The following is a 21,860-nucleotide window of genomic DNA, read 5'->3' as shown; positions in this document are numbered from 1 at the left end:
AATTGTGGGGGAGGGAGGGTAGGCTTTCATAGAGAAGGAGTGCCCAGTTCAGGCCACAGTAGGAGAACTGCAGGAAGCCAGCGGGCATGAATTACACCCTGAAGGGATTGGATTAGAAAAGAAGAAAAAGGAAACTAGCAACATGCATTGTATGCTCATTATATCCTAAGAGCTATGTTAGGCCATGTTTTATCTTACATTGGTCTCATTATAGTCTTATGAAGGGTATCTACAAATCCATGTTTCACAAGTGAGGAAGCCAGAACTTTGGGTAATATTATCAAGTATTGTCTTACTGGTTTCAAATATTATCATATATAGTCTATATTGCACAACTTCTTTTTTAGAGCCCTCTTTCTGTTTTCATACTTCATTTTTAGAGAACTACACCAAATTCACCATGATTGAAGACAATAAGGAAAATAAAGACCATTCCTTAGAAAGAGGGAGAGCAACCCTCATTTTTTCCTTGAAGAATGAAGTTGGTGGACTCATAAAAGCACTGAAAATTTTCCAGGTAAGCACTCTCCATGGTTTTTGCATAGTCATCTTCTCAAATGAGTCTCTAAAATTATATTTAAAATATAAATTAGTGTAAATTCTTTGGAGATGGATGGAAGAAATTTCTTAAGCACTTAAGTTTATAAAATATTGCTCAATTCTAACAAATGGGCAAGGGATACAAACCATTTACAGAAAAGAAGACACAAATGGGAGGAAGGATTCACTTCACAGATTTCAGAGAAGCAGATTTTGATTTTGTTTTAATTAAATAGAATATTAAATTTTTAATATTATTTGATGACATTAGTAATATATTCCATGGTATTTTTAATAGAGCAAAATAACAAAAATTCCAAAATTATACTGTTCCCTACTGTCAAAGCCTCAATGCATTTGGAACTTAAATACAGCTTTGGTGCAAGCGTAAATTGGCATAATGTGTAGTGAAACAATATGTATTAGGAATCTTAAGATGTTCATGCAGTTTGACCCAGTTATTCCACTTCCATAAATCCATCTTTTAATTTTTTTTTTTTTTTTGAGAGAAACATGCATGCATGAGCTGGGGGGTGGTGCAGTGAGAGGAGAGAATCTTAAGCAGGCTCCACTCTCAGTGCTCAGGATAAAGCCCTATGCAAGGCTTGAGCTCATGACTCCGAGATCATGACCTGAGACAAAATCAAGAGCTGGAGGTTTACCTAACTGACTGAGCTACCCAGGTGCCCCCCACCGATAAATCCATCCTAAGAAAACAGGGCATTTACAAATCCATGTGTTCACAAGTGAGGAAAACAGAACTTGGGTAATGTCAAGTATTGTCTTACTGGTTTCAAATTTGGATTAATTGTTTTTGGGGTGTTGAGTTGTATCAGTTCTTTATATACACTGGATATTACTCTTTATCATATATGTCATTTGCAAGTATCATCTCCCATTCAGTAAGTTGCCTTTCAGGTTTGTTGGTTGTTTCCTTTGCTGTGCAGAAGCTTTTTTTTTTTTTTTTAAGATTTTATTTATTTATTTGATAGACAGAGATCACAAGTAGGCAGAGAGGCAGGCAGAGAGAGAGGGGGAAGCAGGCTCCCTGCTGAGCAGAGAGCCCGATATGGGGCTCAATCCCAGGACCCTGAGATTATGACCTGAGCCGAAGGCAGAGGCCCACTGAGCCACCCAGGCACCCCTGTGCAGAAGCTTTTTATTTTGATGTTGTCCCGACAGTTTTCCCAACATCCCTGATACTCTTTTTTCTTGTTGGTTCATGTTCCTAATAATTCTTACTTCATCTCTATCTTTGCATCTAGAATCCTCCTTCTACCCTTCTGTCTTCCTACTCTACCTATTCTTTAAGACTCATCTCAGTTCCTATCTGCTTCATGAAAATGTCTACTTTCTCTGGCTCATAATGCTTTTTCCCAGAACATCTTCTGCACCTAAATACTTACTACTTGTGTTTTCTTTTAGCCTTTCCTGTGGTAGCCAACTAGATGATAAACTCCTTGTTTGACTTGCTTTTCTTTGTATACTTCACAGTTCTTACCTGGCTACTTAGGTGTCCACCAAGTTAATTCAAATTGAACTGGTTAGTGTTGGAAATCAGCTATTCTAATCTCATTTTTTTAGATGTTGAGTAATTGGTTCTTATTTTTCTTTTTTTTTTTTTAAAGATTTTATTTATTTATTTGAAAGACAGAGATCACAAGCAGGCAGAGAGGCAGGCAGAGAGAGAGGAGGAAACAGGCTCCCTGCTGAGCAGAGAGCCCGATGTGAGGCTCAATCCCAGGACCCTGAGATCATGACCTGAGCCGAAGGCAGAGGCTTAACCCACTGAGCCACCCAGGTGCCCGTGGTTCTTATTTTTCATTATTATGCCACTGGTGCTGGTCCTCAGCTATCCAAGTTGGTAAGAGAAGATATCCTCCTCCCACAGGTTTGCACATATGGCACCCAGTTTGGGCTGGCATGGGAAGAGAGCAGAAGAAGTAATCTGCTTCAGCTGGTTACTAAGTTTGTAGCTTAAGAGATTTGAGGTATTAAAGACACTGTTCAAGCTGTTCATCTAATTTTATTAAATGCATATTCACAAAGGAAACTTTCCTTTCTAAAGGACTAACAATAATATCACTTTTTGAAAACACTTTCATTTGTGATCAATTTTTGAAAGTTTCTTTTTATCTGGGAGAATTGATATTTTGATTTGAGACTGTTCAGTTCTGGCAATTGAGGGCCTTCTAGTAGGTGTTATTTTATTAGTTTCTGGAGGGTATGATAAATTTTTCAAATTTTTTTGAACAGAAATAATATTTAGGGGGAGTTATTTTGCTGTTGGCAGGATTAAAGACACCATTTTTCTCTTTTGACTATGATGGCAAGTGTGGAATTGATTTTTAGTGGCAGTGAAAGTAATGAGCTCAGCGACTATTACCACTTGAGGCTGTCATATGTGTCTTTACTCTCTGCCTTACTCAGGAGAAGCATGTGAACCTGTTACATATCGAGTCTCGAAAATCAAAGAGAAGAAACTCAGAATTTGAGATTTTTGTGGACTGTGATATCAACAGAGAACAGTTGAATGACATTTTTCATCTGTTGAAGTCCCATACTAACGTTCTCTCTGTGAATCCACCAGATAATTTTACTGTAAAGGAAGATGGTAAGTTTGAAAAGTGAAAATCCCACTCAGAAGATTAAGTACATAAAGTGTGTCCAATCTTATATTTATCTTGAAGGCATGAACATAAAAATAAAACACTGTCTCTTCAAATTCCTTAGTTTGGTACTGAAGGGAGCCCAAAATGTAATTGCTCAAAATACTATAGAACACTTATGAAGTAACATTTTATCAAGTGTGAGAGAAATGAAAGGGAAACACTGGGTATAAGAAAGAATTCAGGGGCGCCTGGGTGGCTCAGTGGGTTAAGCTGCTGCCTTCGGCTCGGGTCATGATCTCAGGGTCCTGGGATCGAGTCCCGCATCGGGCTCTCTGCTCAGCAGGGAGCCTGTTTCCTCCTCTCTCTCTCTCTGCCTGCCTCTCTGCCTACTTGTGATCTCTCTCTGTCAAATAAATAAATAAAATCTTTAAAAAAAAAAAAAAAAGAAAGAATTCAGAATGGTTGGAAATTGATTAAGTTTTCTCAGTTTCCAAATCATCAAGTGTTTCTTAATTTCGCAAACCTTCAATTTACAATTCCTGAGCACTTAGAAATTCCCACAGGGCTTACTTAGCATCTGGCAGATATGAAGTGAATATTCAAATTTGTTGAGAATATTGACAGTCGCTGACAACTATGATGTGAATACACTTTTTTAAAAAAGATTTTATTTATTTATTTGACAGACAGAGATCACAAGTAGGCAGAGAGGCAGGCAGAGAGAGAGGAGGAAGCAGGCTCCCTGCTGAGCAGAGAGCCCGATGTGGGGGTCGATCCCAGGACCCTGGGATCATGACCTGAACCGAAGGCAGAGGCTTTAACCCACTGAGCCACCCAGGCGCCCCGTGAATACACTCTTTAGACAGTCCTCCCTTTCCCCACTCCCACCAAAAGCAAGTGAAAAGCCACAAAGCCTCCTAAAGTTTCAGGTGGCTAAGAACTTCTGTTGTGGAAAAAATCCTTGGGACAAAAGATAAAAGGATAATTGAACCACATTTTGTATATAGTATATAATTTAGAGTAATCCCTTAGAACATGCACAGTACTGGGGTGTAATCGGGGCTGATACTCATTTGTTATGTATTTGTATGGCTATGTAAGTTATTAAAATAATAATATGCCTCTATTCATGAGTGCCAGATAGCTGTTTCCCCGAGTCCCTTGCATATCCCCGCCATACCTGAAGGCTGTGTGCTCCAGATGCTACCCTCCATGTCCCAGGCCCACTACAAATAACCAAAGGGTTAACAGCTGGTGGGGCAGGAGCCTAGGACTCTGCTCCTGTCTATTTTGAGTGACTTGTGCACTTGTGGTATTTCTGGTTAAATCTACTTGACTATCACTTTTGCGTATGTTAAAAAGAGCATTAGGCTGGAACAAGGTGGATTGAATTCTAGTCCTCTCTCTTCCAATACAGATGAGTTACCTTGGATAAACTACCTCTCCGAGCTTTGATTATCCCATCTGTAAAATGAGGAGTTTTCTAGGGTCTAAATGGTTCAGTTGATATTTAGGGAATACTGATTTATGTCAGTTATTTCTACAGAAGAAACAGGGATACAAACATAATAGCCCTTCCCCTAGAGTCCTTCCCGATCTTTCCCATAAGACAGATATAAGCAGATCAGTGTCAGAGAATCAGAGCCCCAGGGACAGAGAATTAGCTCCACCTACAGGGTTGGGGAAGGTTCATTTGATTTGGGTCTTGAAGGAGGAAAAGGATATTCTTAGGAAAATAGAAGGGTGGGGGCGGGGGGTGGGGGCGGGTGTGGTGGGGGAGAGAAGGAGAACAGCAGGTGCAAATGCCCAGAGTTACAGGAGGGCTTGTATCTCGGAGGGAAGGTGAGGGGGTGAGAGATCAAAGTGACAAAGGCATCAGTGATCTCTAAAAGCCTTTGCATCAATGAAAACAAACATTCAAAATTCTCATTAAATTAGCACCTCATTCTGCTTTTTTGAAAAGGATAGTTAATATGTAGCTTATACAATTTTTTTGATACTTTAGTTCTATTACTAAAGTATAGCATTTTTCCAATACTTAGGAAATCAAGGCTCAAAAATTTCTTTGAACTAAAAAATTTTGATTGAATTTTACTTATTAGAAAAAGGGCAATTTACTTATATAAATTTTGCCTCAAAGTACAAGCTACAAAAAAAAAATTTCATCCAAATGTACTTATGACTTTCTTAATTTCTTCTTTCTTATTGCCTTCAGATCATCTCTTCAGCTGTTACTGGTTTTGTATTTTGCAGGTATGGAAACTGTTCCTTGGTTTCCAAAGAAGGTTTCTGACCTGGACCATTGTGCCAACAGAGTTCTGATGTATGGATCTGAACTGGATGCCGATCACCCTGTAAATATTTTTAATAAATATTTCCATGAAAATAATTTAAAGCAAACTAAAAATTGGGGGAAATTCTTTTCTTTTTTTTTGGAGAAAGTGCTTATTCCGGAATAAATGGGATCTGGGTTGTTTTTTTTTTTTTTTAAAGATCCCATTCATCCATTTGACAGACAGAGATCACAAGTAGGCAGAGAGGCAGGCAGAGAGAGGGAAGGGGAGCAGGCCCCCCGCTGAGCAGAGAGCCTGATGTGGGGCTCAATCCCCAGACCCTGGGATCATGACCTGAGCTGAAGGCAGAGGCTTATCCCACTGAGTCACCCAGGCGCCCCAAATGGGATCTGGTTTTAATCTGGATTTTGGGAAGTGCCCGTAGTTTTCCACATTGGTGGAATCCCAACTAATGTCTGAAGAGCATCTAAATTCATTAGCTCTGAAACACCTGTCCCATGTCTGGCATTCCTATTAATAAGAGCTTCTCTGTATAGAATTCTCAAGAATTCTGCTAAAATGAAGACAGTATCTGCAGCAGTTTTTGTTTAAGTGGGTATGGATTATTGGAAATGGGTTGGGGGGGAACGGTAAGGATAAGGGAGAAATACTTACTACTAGGTGTCCGGCAGGACTGATTTATTAGGCAGTTGATGAACTGGGAAGTTATTTCTTTGGAAAATTATACGAGACATAGTACAGGCATGAGTTGGAGAATTAGCAAGCCCAGAGCATTAGGGTTGCATATGGAGTCGTAGGGTTCTGGGAAGGTCGAGAAAAAAATGAGTGCCATTTTGGAGTTGTATGCAGCAGGTCTTTGATCTGCCACTTAGTAGATCTGTTCATTGGCTGCATATTGCCTTAGAGAGCCCTCAGCTGATCTACCCTTTTTTCTATAATATCGCGTTAAGCAATTTATTAATTGTAATTGTATTTGCCCTCAAAGCATTTGCAGTCTAGTTGGAAAATAAAGCACACATCTATAAATAAGCATGTGATTAAATAGTGAAAAGTCCTAAGTGGAATGAACAGATTGCTTTGAGGTGTACATAAGAAGGCAAACACTTCTAGTTGAAGAGATCAGAGAAAGGCAACATTTTAACACAGTCTTAAAAGAGTTTGGCAGGTAAGAGATGGGGAGAAAGGACAGTTCATTGTAACATGAGCAAAGGTTCAGAGGTAAGAAAATCCAGAGCATGTTTATGGAGAGGTGGCTAAATAATTTTTTCTGATCTACTACCAAGTGCTACTGATTTTTACCTCCTAAATATTGCTTAAATTTGTTCCTTATTTATCCCTACTATCATAACTTTAACTGATCCCTTGCCCTTCAACTCACCACCTCAAACCCATTCTCCTCATAGTCACTAGAATGATCTAAAACTTCAGTATGAGCATTATCCCTTTTCTGCCTAAAACTCACCAACCATACCTAAGTACCCACCTAAGAAAATTGAAAGCATATGTTCATACAAAAACATGTACACAAATTTTCATAGCAGCTTAATTCATAGTAACAAAAAAGTAGAAACAACCCAAATGTCCATCCACTGATAAGCAGATCAGTAAATTGTGGTAAGTCCATAAAATGGAATATTAGTGATCATAAATTAACACAAAATACGGATACATGCATGCTACAACAGGGAGGAACCTTGAAAACTGTGATAATAGAAGAAGCTGGTCACAAAAGACCATGTGTTTATGATTCCTTTTATATGAAATATCCAGAATACCCAAATTCATAGGAACAAAAAGTAGATTAATGGTTGCCAGGGGCTGGAGATGAAGGGAATTGGTGGGGAGTCTGTGCATGAGTGTGATGTTTCTTCTGCGGATAAACTGAAATTATAGTGGAAGTGGTTGCACAACACTGTGACTACTAAAATCATGACACTGTACACTTTAAAATTTTATGGTGTATGAATTACATATCAATAAAGCCGTGGTTTTTTTTTTTTTTTTTTTTTTTTTTTTTAGAAATCACCAATGGCTTCCCATCACCCAAAGACTGAAATCCAAGCTGTTTCAGACCCTGACTAGCAGACCTCAAACTAGTCTGCGCCAGGCTCCACCTCCTTCTCCAAGCTCCAGCTCACATTTCCTCAGTCCCAGTTTCCTGGTTGTCACTGCTGCACTGACCCGGATGCTATCCTTTCTGTCCTTTCCCACCCAGCTGTCCCCGCTCCTTTTCTGAGACTTAGCTTGGGAGTCACTGTTGGGAAACCCTTCCTGACCACCCCTACTTTCTTTCACATACTCTGGATTAGGAGTTTCTCTTTTGAGTTCAGTGGCATTTTGGGCATATCTCTATTGAGGCAGTTAGCATATTGTTTCATAATAATTGGTTGATGTAAACTCCCTGAAGACCCAGGTTGTGCTTTGTTCCTGTTTGTTTCTCTGGATTTTAGCACAAGGCCAGGTGCATAGGAGGGGCTTGTAAATCTGTGTTAAAGAGAAATAATTCTCTCTTTAGAGAGAGATAATTCAGGGGTCTTCCCCTTTTTTCCTGTTTTGCATTATTGGCTGTTTTCTCCTGGGCTTTGCTTTTTTTTTTTTTTTTTTTAAGATTTTACTTATTTATTTGACAGAGATTACAAGTAGTCAGAGAGGCAGGCAGAGAGAGAGAGAGGAGGAAGCAGGCTCCCTGCTGAGTAGAAAGCCCAATGCAGAGCTCCAATCCCAGGACCCTGGGATCATGACCTGAGCCGAAGGCAGAGGCTTTAACCCACTGAGCCACCCAGGCACTCCCTGGGCTTTGCTTTTTGAAGTCTTATTTTTTCTGTTTTTTTTTTTTTTTAAAGATTTTATTTATTTATTTGAGAGAGAGAGAGTATGAGAAGGGGAGGGTCAGAGGGAGAAGCAGACTCCTGCCAAGCAGGGAGCCCGATGCGGGACTTGATCCTGGGACTCCAGGATCATGACCTGAGCTGAAGGCAGTCGCTTAACCAACTGAGCCACCCAGGCACCCTTTCTGTTTGGTTTTTAAAAAAATATTTTCTAGGTATAAATTCTAATATTACTATTTTATCTTTTTATTATTATTGTTTGCTTTAGCAAATATGAATACGTTTGCATTTTGTGATGAAATCTAAGGCTAGATTTAGTTGTCATGACTCCATGTATTATTAGTTACCATTTTATTATGAATTATGATTACAGGAAAATATAGCTGAAGATGTCAAATGATTAAGAAAAAAAATCTCACATTTGGAAAAGAGTTGTGTGTTTAACTAGGATGATGCTTTTCTTATTCCTCAAACCATTTTATTTTTGTAGCCACTGTAAGATTTTTGTATCTTTGTATCTATAGTATCTTTTATTTAGTAGCCATTATAGTATTAAGCTTTCATATAACATTGCCTTTTTTATTAACTTATTTTATTGAAATTCGATTAATTAACATTTAGTGTATTATTAGTTTCAGATGTTCAGAGTTCAGTAATTCATCGGTTGCATATAACACCCAGTAATCATTACATCACATGCCCTCCTTAATGCTTATCACCCACTTATCCCATCCCCCTCACCCATAAGATTGCCTTTAAAATAAAAATAATCATACATTTCTAAACAGTGCTTGCTCAAAATTACAATTATGTAGTCCTTTAATATCGTAACTTGAGTAATAATGAAAAGTTCCCTAAATATCATTTGTCAACATTTTAAAATATGGATATTTTTAAACTTTTCTTTAATTATCAGGGCTTCAAAGACAATGTTTACCGTAAAAGACGGAAATATTTTGCAGACTTGGCTATGAACTATAAACAGTAAGTATATTATAAAAATAACTTACTCAATTTTGAAATAAAAAATGAATAGAGTAGACTATGCTCATTTAACAAATAAAAGATAAATACTATTTTTTACTGAATGCTAATTCAAAATAACTCTGTATGTCTCACTAGTGGAGACCCCATTCCCAAAGTTGAATTCACTGAAGAGGAGATTAAGACCTGGGGAACTGTGTTCCGAGAGCTCAACAAACTTTACCCAACCCATGCCTGCAGAGAGTATCTCAAGAACTTACCTTTGCTTTCTAAATATTGTGGATACCGGGAAGATAATATCCCCCAATTGGAAGATGTCTCAAACTTTTTAAAAGGTAATATGCTTAATTTTTTGTAAGGGGTATGTTGAGCTCTGTTGTGATCATGACAGAATTTTTAATAGAGGAATAAAAAGTTCAAGTGTATGGGAGGTCAGAATTTTCCTCACTGTGTCCTGGAGTATTGGACCCAGTATTGGGCATCTCATTTAAAGAGGGACAATTATAATCTAGAGTGAATGTGGAGAAGTGAGCAGAATTATAAGGGGCTTGGAAAATATATAAGTAAAGTTTGAAGGACTCTTAGGATGCTTCACCTGGAGATATAGGGGACATGATAGCTTTATTTAAATACTAGCTGATCATCTTATGTAATAGAGGGAATACTATGTGACCCTAAAGTAAATGACAGTTGGATAGAAACTACAAGCTTTTAACTCAAAATGGAGAGGACCTTGTTAAATGAGCCATTTGAAAATGGAACAGGCTCATGAGATTTCTGCACCCCTGGAGGTTTTCATGCAAAAGTTCTATACCCACTTGTCAGGGATGTGGTAGAGAACACTCAGGCTCCTTGGAGAAGACTGGAGTAAATGGTCTCCAAAGCTCCTTTCCACCCTAAGACCCCATCTTTCTCCCAAGGAAGAAGATGTGCTAATAGAAGCATCAACAAAGAAGCATCAACAGTTTTTTTCCTTTTAGTTCTTCCTGCTTATTTGGTTCAGGCTTCCTTATTTTTTCTAGCTAGTACAGGAAGTAAAATGATCAGTGATCTCCAGGGTTTACAATATATAAGAAAAATAAATATTCCCCTTGATCTCAGCAGACTAGAACCTTAGGGAACAAATAGAAGTTATGTTTTTCATGTTTATTTCCATCATGGTCTGAAATTTCTATCTTTGAATTTCTTACATAGACCATCATAAATACCTACATATCTGTTTGACTCCATAATTCTTGTTAGTCAACCACTATGCACAAAACTAAGAAAAACTAAGCAGGAAAAATGCACTATTGTTTTATAAGAGAAGAACTCCTATAAATGGTTCCTATAAAGAGTAGATTTTTTAAAAAAGTGATTAGGATGACAGAGAACCAACACACATGACCTCACATATGGGTCTGACAAAGATGGGCAAGCATATGCTGTAGAAGTTATCACATTAAATTTGCTTGAGATTTGGAGGAAGTATTTTGCTAGGGATAGAAGATGGAAAGCTGTTCACTTGGGGTCTGGAGCATGAGCTGGCTGCTGAACAGGTTGCTAAAGGTGTTTCAGGGGAAATTGTCAAAGAGGGAAACCGAAACCTAAATGATTGTTCAAACAAAACATTGGTTAGAAAGCGCTCTTCACACTATCAAATTTGGTGGCCCCTAGATGCATGTGGTTGTTTAAATAATTCACGTTAGGGTAAATCAAAATGTTAGTTTCCTAGCCCCAGTAGCCACATTTCAAGTGCTTAATAGCCCCGTGTGGTTAGTGGCTACCTTACTGAGTAGCCTAGCTGTAGAGCATTTCCATTATTGTGGAGAGTTCTGTTGGACTATGAAATCTACCCATCAGAGTGGGGAAATCCAAGTACAAAAGGAACTGGGTGGAAGTGGAAGAGCAGAGGGCCAGGGTTTGAAATGAATGACGGGCGTTGAACTTATCCCCTGAGTCACTGCTGCCCTATTGGCTGGCCCCTTCTATGGAGGGCAAGCAGCCATAGCTGTTGGGAATCGAAGTGCAACATCCAATTTAGATAAAATATACTTTGCAAGAGAAAGTACTGGCTAAAAGTGGTGTATAGCTTAAAAAGTGGTTCTGATCTAAATTAATAGATCTTGTTGTTGTTGATGTTTTTGTTTTTTTTTATTTTTTTGGTTTTTAAATTTTTTTTTTTTTTTTTGAAGGAAGTAAGATTGTCTAGGAGATATCCTAAATCCTTTAGGGAGAGAGTGAGGTATAATATAAGGAGACCTGGGCTCTCATTCTACCCTTATCATTTACGGTGTGACTTTGGGCACATTATCGACTCTCTGAGCCTCAGTTTAATAGTTGTCACAATGAGAAGAGTAAACTTCATCTCAAATTGTAAACATGAAAGTAGATATAATATGTAAGGTCTAATGCATTGCCTGACCCACCGTAAGCACTTGAAAATTATTACTTCTGCATAGTACACACAGGTACGTTTAGTTTCCATCTTTTCCCTTAAAATGCTACCGGGTACCACTGGCAGAATTAAAATGTTGCAGAAAATGGTCTGTTGAGGTGAAGATTTTCTTCGTTTTCTCCTTTACTTTGCAGAGCGCACTGGTTTTTCCATCCGTCCCGTGGCTGGTTACCTGTCACCAAGAGATTTCTTATCAGGTTTAGCCTTCCGGGTTTTCCACTGCACACAGTACGTGAGACACAGTTCTGACCCTCTCTATACCCCAGAGCCGTGAGTACTTCCGTTTAGTATTCATTCATCAAATAGTTATTTGTGGTGATGGTACCTCCTTCAGGAGTCTGGTGTGACAATTAAATGAATGAACACGTGTAAAAAATTTGGAACAGTGCCTGGCACATAATACACGCTCCATGGTCTATGTATGTTAGCCGTTATCATTACTATTTTTAATTGACAGCCTGTTACCTGTTAGGTGCCCAATGCTAACCTAAGCATAGGGAGTGTAAAAAAATCAGACAAAAGTTTCTGCCTTCATAGAATTTATATTCCAGTGGGAATAGAGATAATAAACAAGTAAATATATATAAATATAATAAATATATAATATATGTAAATTTATATCTGTATAAATATATATATATATATTTAAAGATTTTATTTATTGGGGCACCTGGGTGATTCAGTGGGTTAAAGCCTCTGCTTTCGGCTCAGTTCATGATCCCAGGGTACTGGGATCGAGCCCTGCATCGGGCTCTCTGCTCAGCAGGGAGTCTGCTTCCCCCTCTCTCCGCCTGCCTCTCTGCCTACTTGTTATCTCTCTCTGTCAAATAAATAAATAAAAATCTTTATTAAAAAAAAGATTTTATTTATTTATTTGACAGAGATCACAAGTAGGCAGAGAGGCAGGCGGCGGGGGGGTAAAGTGGCGGGGGGAGCAGGCTCCTTGCTGATCAGAGAGCTGGATGCGGGGCTCAATCCCAGATCCCTGAGTTCCTGACCTGAGCCGAAAGCAGAGGCTTTAACCCACTGAGCCACCCAGGCGCCCCTGTAAATATATATATTTAATATCACCAATCAATGGTGATAAGTGCCACTGAGAAAAGTAAAGCAGAGAAAGGGGAATGTGGTGGATTGTGGAGGGTTTCAATTTTGAAAAGTGTGATCAGACAAGGACTCACTAAGAAGGTGACATTTGAGCAGAGACCTGATTTGGTTGGGGTGTGGGACAGACATATCTATGGGTATCTTGTTTGTAAGTGGTCTAAGTTTTGAACCGAAATAGTTTCTTCAGTAAATTACTAGTGTCTTTCGTGGTCCACTTGTAGAGTAATACCACTTGAATCAAAGTAAGATCAGATTTTGGTTTGATTGAATTGTTGACCGTGGTTTATATGTGACATGAGCATCACAGAGTGACGAACTTTTACCTCTTTTTCAGAGATACTTGCCATGAGCTCTTAGGTCATGTCCCCCTTTTGGCTGAACCTAGTTTTGCTCAGTTCTCCCAAGAAATTGGCCTGGCTTCCCTTGGAGCTTCAGAGGAGTCTGTTCAAAAACTCGCAACGGTATAAATTGGAAAATAGCTGTAGAGATCAGTAATTCTTATCAGGTTTGGGATGGGAGTGTCAATTTAAAAGGACGTATTTAAGGTGACTGTTAGACAGTTTGTCTTTGCTCATATTTAATTTAATTTAAATAATTTCAATAACAGTAAAGGAGGATGTGAAATTTTAAGATTCATCAAAAGGAGACATGGGCTTTAAGAAAAGGCAGAGAAACACTGGAATTCAATCATGTTTATTGTTTGTAGATCTTTTTTTTAGTAAAAATGATGAGTCCTCTGAAAATGAAGCTTAAGATGCTTTTGAGCCTCTGTGCTGGAAATACAAAGATGAGTAAGATCTGGTTCCTGCCTTTAAGGAATTTATGTACAACTTAAGGAGACAGTCGTTTTGGAATGGGATAAGCTCTACAGAGAAATTCAGGAAGAGTGTTCTGGGAGGGCAAAGAATGGCTTGGGGAAGGTTTCATGGAAGAGGAATGTCGGGACTAGCCTAGGGAAGGTGGGTCATGTTTTCACCTGCCAAGAAAGGAAGGAAGAGGATCTTAGGATAACGGCACCCAAGGAAAGACAAGGAGGTGCTTGGTGTATCTGGGGAAATGACAAGAAGCTGGAACAGAGTGTGATCGGGTGGGGGATGTTGTATGAAAAAGGCGGGATGATTAGAACAGTGCTTCTCAAATTGTGGTTTGGGGACCCCCTGGTGTTCCTGAAACCCTTGCACAGGGTCCTTGAGTGAAATATACACTCAGGGTGCAAAGTGGATTTCAATATAAGAGCTAGAGTTCATTGATATGGTTTCAGATTCCACACTGCAGCTGAACTCCAAGAAATTAGCACTTGTTGAGTTTTGATGTAGTGTCAAAGAATATCCACAGTTATCTGAGAAGACTATTAGAATCCATAACCTTCTTCCAACTGCTTATCTGTGTGAGGCTGAGTTTTCTTCATAGCCTTTAACTAAAACAACATAGGGCAACAGGTTAAATATAGAAGCAGATATGAGAATCCATCTTGTTTTTCTAGCCAGACATTAAATAACATCTAGACAGACATTTAAAAAGATAGGGAACAATGTAAAACAATGCTTCTTTCCTGACCCTTTTTAAAATGTTGTGCAATAGAGTTACTTTGCGTTAGATTGGTATGTTATCATAAAATGGTTTATTACATTTTAAAATTAGTTAGTAGACATGTAAATGTTTTCAGTTTTAACTTTTACTCTAATAAATTTAGTGAGCTATAATCCACATAAACAAAAGGTCCTTTGGGTCTTGAGTAATTTTTAAGAATATGCAAGAGTCCTGGGAGCAGCAGTTTGAGAAGTGCTGGTTTAGAATGAGGCCAGGTTGTAGAAATACTTGGGAACCAGTCTGGGGATCTTGAACTTCTTTCCAGGGCACTGTGGTCAGTGACTAATAGTTGCTGTTTGTTTTAAATTGAGTTATTCAGGCTGTGAAAGTAATATCAATGTCCTTTTGCAGTGCTACTTTTTCACTGTGGAGTTTGGTCTCTGTAAGCAAGACGGGCAGCTGCGAGTCTTTGGTGCTGGATTACTTTCTTCTATCAGTGAACTTAAGGTAAAAGCCATAAATCTCTCCACATAGCCATGTTCACGTACTATAATTGATATGATCGGAAAGAGTTTTTGGACTTGAACAAGTGCATACTATGAAAAATACTTGGGGTGGCAGTAAAGACAATTTTCTCTATTTCCTAGGTTTATAGAGATACCCTATTTTTCTTTTTTCACTTGTATGTGGAATTTTTTTTTTAAAAGACCTTATTTATTTATTTGACAGAGAGAAAGTGAGAGCAGGAACACAAGGAGGGGTAGTAGGAGAGGGAGAAGCCGGCCTCCTGCCAAGCAGGGAGGCCGACGCAGAACTTGATCCCAGGACCCCAGGATCATGACCTGAGCTGAAGGCAGATGCTTAATGACTGAGGCACCCAGGCATCCCCTTATATGTGGAATTTAATTACCTAATTTCTTTCTCTCTTTTTTGAGTATAGTTGACATACTATAGACATGTTATTTTATTTGAAGGTTTATTTATTTTGGAGAAAGAAAGTACATAAGCTGGGGGAAGGGCAGAGGGAGAGAGAGAATTCCCAATGCAGACTCCCTGCTGAGTGCAGAACCTCATGCGGGACTTGATCCCAGGACCCTGAGATCATGACCTGAGCCAAAGCCAAGAGCTGGCCACTTAACCCACGGAGCCACCCAGGTGTCCCAATGACATATCTTTTTTTTTTTTTTTTTAATATTTTAAAGCTTTTGCTTACAAAGTTTTGCTATTTCCTCACCATTTTTAGTGTGCTAGCCGTAACTTCTCTTAAATTCTATGGAATTCTTTAAGAATTATTATTTACCCAATAAAGGAATGATCTTATGTTTGCTGAGTGATGGGTTGTGTGTGAAATACTATCCTTGGTACTTCTTGCTCTCAGGAGTCTACCACCTGATGGCAGGTGCAAGTCATGTACAGAAATAACTAGCGCAGGCTAGGAAGTTGGCGTCATAATGCAGGAATATACATGAAGATCGTCAGGTGCCTCTTACCTGGAAAAAGTGTTAGAACAAAGTCATGGAGATGATCTTGGGGCGTTTATGGGGAATAGCAAGCCATTTGTTTTGCTGGAGTATATTGTGGGTCAAATAATGACTTAGGAAATAAGTTTGGAATTGTAGGTTGGGCCCTTACATCAGAGCCCTCAGCGGTGTGCTGATTCTAGTGGTTATGTCTGGGATGTCATCCATGAAGTAAGACAGTATTCTTTTATTCGCTGACTCTCTGTCTCCTAGCATTCACTTTCTGGACATGCTAAAGTAAAGCCTTTTGATCCCAAGATTACCTGCAAACAGGAGTGTCTCATCACAACTTTTCAGGATGTCTACTTTGTATCTGAAAGCTTTGAAGATGCAAAGGAGAAGATGAGGTAAGGTATATCTTCCCCGTGGCTTCACTCTCCTCTGCAAAAGATAGGTCCAGTGATGGTAACAAATCACAGAAGTAAGCAGCTGGATAGTTAGAAGCCTATGAGGTAATGTTTGCCCCTGACATAGCTCCCTTTCACAAACAAATATTTAGAGTATGTTGTTTATGGTGATGTTTGGTGATTAAATATAGGAATCGGATACATTGAGAAACTGGTTTCTTCCCATCAGAGTTCATAATCTATTAGGAAAAATAAACTATATGCGAATTACTATGTCACAGCATAGAAAGCCTTAGAGAGATACAGAAGAAACTTTGTTTTCCATTTTATTCAGGAGCAATTTATTCTAGATGGGGGAACAGGGAAGGCTTAATGGCATCTGAGAAAGCACTTGAAGGATAAATAGGATTTAGATATGCTAAGTTTTAGGCTAAGGGAGGGTATGAAACAGGTAACGGAGGTGGAAAAATATGAGTGTGGTGCAATGAAGCTATGCTTTAACTATTTTTTAAAAAAGATTTTATTCATTTATTTGACAGAGAGACAGCGAGAGAGGGAACACAAGCAGGGGGAGTGGGAGAGGGAGAAACAAGCTTCCACTGAGCAGGGAGTCTGATGTGGGGCTCGATCTCAGGACCCTGGGATCATGACCTGAGCTGAAAACAGACACTAAAGGACTGAGCTACCCAGGCGTCCCATGCTTTAACCACTTAAAAAAAAATGATTTTATCTATCTATCTATCTATCTATCTATCATCTATCTATCTATTTATAGAGCACAAGTCAGGGGAGGAGGAAGGGAGAGGGAGAGAGAGAATCTCAAGCAAACTCTGCAGTGAGCATGGAGACAGACATGGGGCTTGATCTCACCACCCTGAGATCATGACCTGAGCCGAAATGAAGACTCAGATGCTCAAACAACTGAGCCACCCAGGCACCCCACTATGCTTTAACTATTAATCAGCTACATGTGTTGTTAAGAAAGAAAGACTCTGGAGACAGAGAAACTACTCAGGAGATTTTTGTAATACTTCAGGTGAAAATAAGATCCTGGGCCCCAAAAGACGTAGTAAGAAAGGAAGGACCAGAGAAGCAGAATCAACAAAATATTTGGTGGAAGGTGTCTCAGGTCATATTATGAGATCATTGTGGGACAGATGGGGGTTGAAGACATGGTCCTTGTCTTCCAGACATTTTCTGATACTTGGGGAGTTGGGCCAGGCCCAGAACCAAATAACAATACCAGCAGGGCTTCCTCTAGCTTTATATGGTCCCTTTGCACAGACTCGAAGAAGCGGTCCCTCCTGGGTAGACCAGGTAGATTGCAAACTGCTTTTCAGCACTTACTCATGTACAGTTGTCCTCAGCTGTGTTCCTAGGGGTCCTGAACACAATTGTTCTTGGGGGTGCCAAATGAGAGTTTCAAATGTTGACTTGATGAAGAGGGCAGGACTTGAATCCATGAAGAAAGGGTAGAAAGCTAGAGGAAAGCTAGAGGAGAGAAAGCTAGAGGAAAACATTCTGAACAGAAAGAATATCCATGTGCAGGAGGCAGGACTGCTCTTGGCCTGTGTGTGTGTGTGTGTGTGTGTGTGCGCGTGCGCACACGTGCGTGTGTGTGCGGGTATGCTGGTGTGTGGGTGTAGTTAGATAAATCACAGCTGAGGGGTGTTACTAGGTGGTCAAGTGTGCCATTGTCTCCTGATCAAGCAACTATGGTTGGTCTCCTTACTGTAGCCAAGAAATGTGTAAAGTAATAAATCATTAATAAAGTCACCTACAGGATCTTTCCCTAGCAATGCAGGTGTGGATGTGTCTATGACAACTTTAGGTTTCCTATATGTGTAGGATTCCAGGGGATCTCTGCATGTGCTGTGTAGGGAAGCAGGTCAGATGGGTTGTGTGAACAACTGATGAAGATTCATCTGTCACCTAGGGTGTGCAGTAGGTTTGCTGTTGCTCATTCAGTTTTCATCCTCTGCTTCCTGGAAATTGATTGCCTCTTATTTGATTTCTTAAATAGAGAATTTACCAAAACAATTAAGCGTCCATTTGGAGTGAAGTATAATCCATACACACGGAGTGTTCAGATCTTGAAAGACACCAAGAGCATAACCAGCGCCATGAACGAGCTGCAGCATGATCTCGATGTCGTCAGTGATGCCCTTGCGAAGGTCAGCAGACAGCCGATCAGCTGATCCTGAGAGGGTCTGAGCACCAATTCTGAGGCCTGTGGGCCAGCTCCTGCTTTTCTTGAAGACCTGCTTGTGGAGGGACAGCAGCCAAACGATATTCTCCACTCCTATTCCTTAATCAGTTCTTTGAAAATTCGCCCCTGAATACTCTATTCCACTACCTATTATGTTTGGAGGGTAACAGCTTTAGTGAAATATGATTCATATACGTTATAATTCACTGACCCCTTGTTTTTTTATAGAGAATTTTTTTCACCCCAGAGAGATCTCATACCAGCTTGATTTTCTTTTCCCTAGTCCTTCTTGAATAAAATGACCTTTATGATCACTTAAAATACCTGGAAGGGTATTATGGACCTGACCCAAACTGCTACCTAAGATCCTCTTACTTCCAAAGTATCTTACTTATCTTTGGCTTTGTGCCAACCTTGATCACATTCACAGCCCTAAATTTAATAGGAGACCAGCTTTTTCCACTTCTAGTGTGGGCAGGAGTATAGAGGTCTTTGTATGTGAAGCCTACCTTGTAAAGAGGAAGTAGTCTAGTTTCCAAGTGTGGTATCTTGTAGGGAAGTGTGAGTAGCTAAATCTGGAAAGGTTGGTTGGGGTATAATCATCAAGCCCAGGCTAATAATTTGGGACTTTATTTGGTAGGGAACTAGGGAGTCCCTTCCCAAGTGACCATCCTCCTTGAGTGAGACCCTTTGCTTTCTAAGGCACTGCATGATGCTGGTTTTGTTTTAGATGATCTCTTATACTCATGGGGCCAAGGGGAACTTCGGGGTACCATACAAGGCCCTATACTTACACATGCAGAGTATTGTGATGGGGTTTGTCCTCAGGTTAGCAGGAGATGTCATTGTCAAATGGAGAGTTCAAACTGAGACAGATGAAAGAAACACAAAGTTAAGGTTGGGAAAGCAACACTGAGCACTTAATTTCCAAGGTATAGGTGAGGTCATAAATATGGAGGCAAGGTATAGGGGGTAGAGGGTGGGGAAATGGATGAGGAAATGGGACGTAAGAAAAGTGAAGAAGATCATTTTAGGTCTGACACCAAAAATGCAAGGGTGGCAAGGACTGGTTTGCATGTGCTGTTAGGTATGTAGGACAGGGAATGGGCCTGTTAGAAGAGGATGAAGCTGGACTTGTGAATATGTGCTGTGTCTTTTCCATTTGCTCCTTTTCTCCTCCCCACCTTTCCCTCAGGTTTCTGTCTTTGGCCTTCTTCTCTCTCTGCCATCTCTTTATGAGAAATGGCATCCACATCTCTGACTTCAATTCTTTTTTTTTTTTTCTTTAAGATCTATTTATTTATTTTAGAAGGTGGCAAGGGACAGAGGGAGAGAGAGTCCTAAGCAGACTCTACACTGAGTGTGGAGCCTGATATAGGACTTGATCTCACAACCCTGAGATCAGGACCTGATCCAAAACCAAGAGTTGGATGCTCAACCTGCACCACCCAAGTTCCCCCATGACTTCAATTCTTGTTTTCTGTGACTTCCATATTTGCATTTCTTACCTTGACATCTTTCTTGAATTTTTGCATCTTAAGTCCAGCTGCCTGCTGGATATTTTCCATCTAGATATACTATAAATCAGGCCAATGTTGTACAACTTCTTATAGTACCATTTACATAGAATGAAATGTGTTAGTACAACATGGTAGCCCTGACAAGTATCTCAAACTCAAAAGGTTAAAAAAATCCACAAAGAAAAACCTTAGAATCATCTGAATATTACACCCCATCAGCTTCCTCTCCCAGTGATGTCATTTCTGTTAATAATATATTAAGGGTCATATTTTCCACCAAGATTTCATTCTTAATCAGCTACTTAAAAAACTGTGTCTTGGGACGCCTGGGTGGCTCAGTTGGTTAAGCAGCTGCCTTCGGCTCAGGTCATGATCCCAGCGTCCTGGGATCGAGTCCCACATCGGGCTCCTTGCTCCGCAGGGAGACTGCTTCTCCCTCTGACTCTGCCTTCCACTCTGTCTGCCTGTGCTCGCTCTCGCTCACTCTCTCTGACAAATAAATAAAATCTTAAAACAAAAACAAAAACAAAAACAAAAACTGTGTCTTTACTCTCCCCCCATGAATAGTCAAATTGTATAGCATTTAACATATTTTATTTCAACAGAGCTCTAGATCTTTTAATAATTTTTAGACCTCAAATTATAAAAAACTTTATCATACAATGAAATAGAATTGGGAAGAGTAATTCATGCTATTTCAGATTTATACATATAATTTTATTTAAGTATAACTATTAATACACCTTTGATAGCAATTGATCTAAGTTAGCTAATCTAAAATCATTTGAAATACTGATCAGCTAGTTTTTTAGTTGGTGTATCTGGTTGCAAAGAAATCTATTGTAAGAAAACCATGATAGATAACAGTTAACAGCAATTTATAGATACTATATCTGGTTATTTTCATACAACTTTGATCATAGATATTGAATTTTAAAATTATGGTGTTTAAAACCACTCTGTGACTAAAGCACACTAAAATGAATGTTAAAGCACAATCATTATTATTCATAACTTCAGGATAATGGAAATATTTAATGATTGATTTCAGTTCTTCTAACCTCTGGATATGTGATAATTGGTAAATCAGGAGTCCTGAGAGTTTTCATGCGTTTTAAAAATATATCTTCAAAGCACCTAAGAATATATTAATATTTACTCCAATATGAGAACAGAATTGAGCCAAAAGTTTGGTTTATAATTCTTAATCAGTGACTTCTTACTTAAGGACTTAGGTGGTATTTTCCTGACTTTTTGAAGAAAGTTCCAAAAGCTGGTTGCCAGAATGCCTGTGTTTCTTAATCTGCCTGTTTTGTCAGAGTTGTTAATAGTAATGACACACCAGAATGTATACAATTATACCTAGTTTTTAAGTTGGCTTTCAAACTGAAAAAGGAAAAAAATCCTGGAGTTCTTTAAAAGCACACATAATGGAGTTCACATATTAATTTCTAGGAAATGAATAAAGATGCTATGGTCCATTTCAATCTAGTCTTTATTTTACTATGTAATATCCTTTTATGATTTGTAAGTTTGTTATTTAACTGGTTAGTTAAATGGACACAGTTTTACTAGTTAGTAAATGGACAAATTTACTAGTTAGTAAATGGACAAAAAATTCATGTTCTTTTTTTTTTCTTTAAAATTTTTATTTATTTGAAAGAAAGCACAAACAGGGGAAGGGGCAGAGGGAGAGGAAGAAGCAGACTCCTGTCTGAGCAGGGAACGCATGATAGGACTTGATCCCAGGACTCTGGGATGATGACCTGAGCTGAAGGCAGCCACTTAACTGACTGAGCCAACCCAGGCTCCCCAAAATTTGTGTTTCTCTTTCTTTCCTTTCTTTCTTTCTTTCTTTCTTTCTTTCTTTCTTTCTTTCTTTCTTTCTTTCTTTCTTTCTTTCTTTCTTTCTCTTTCTTTCTATCTTTATTTCTT

General features: G+C 39.1%; 1 protein-coding gene across 1 annotated transcript in view; it reads left to right on the top strand.

The window, feature by feature from the left end:
• TPH1 (tryptophan hydroxylase 1) overlaps positions 1–19,721 on the top strand; it is a 47,669-nt gene extending 27,948 nt beyond the window's left edge. Inside the window, exons 2-11 of the mRNA XM_032358524.1 lie at positions 383–517; positions 2,971–3,154; positions 5,406–5,506; positions 9,191–9,258; positions 9,397–9,593; positions 11,830–11,965; positions 13,134–13,260; positions 14,741–14,836; positions 16,063–16,196; positions 18,220–19,721. Coding sequence (XP_032214415.1) covers positions 401–517; positions 2,971–3,154; positions 5,406–5,506; positions 9,191–9,258; positions 9,397–9,593; positions 11,830–11,965; positions 13,134–13,260; positions 14,741–14,836; positions 16,063–16,196; positions 18,220–18,394 — 1,335 coding nt within the window. The 5' untranslated portion in view covers positions 383–400 and the 3' untranslated portion in view covers positions 18,395–19,721. The remainder of the gene's footprint in view (positions 1–382; positions 518–2,970; positions 3,155–5,405; positions 5,507–9,190; positions 9,259–9,396; positions 9,594–11,829; positions 11,966–13,133; positions 13,261–14,740; positions 14,837–16,062; positions 16,197–18,219) is intronic.
• Positions 19,722–21,860: the final 2,139 nt, after the last annotated feature.

Source organism: Mustela erminea, chromosome 9 (assembly GCF_009829155.1).
Source record: "Mustela erminea isolate mMusErm1 chromosome 9, mMusErm1.Pri, whole genome shotgun sequence".
NCBI classification, from domain to species: domain Eukaryota; kingdom Metazoa; phylum Chordata; class Mammalia; order Carnivora; family Mustelidae; genus Mustela; species Mustela erminea.
This window is presented reverse-complemented; position numbering and strand designations above follow the sequence as displayed.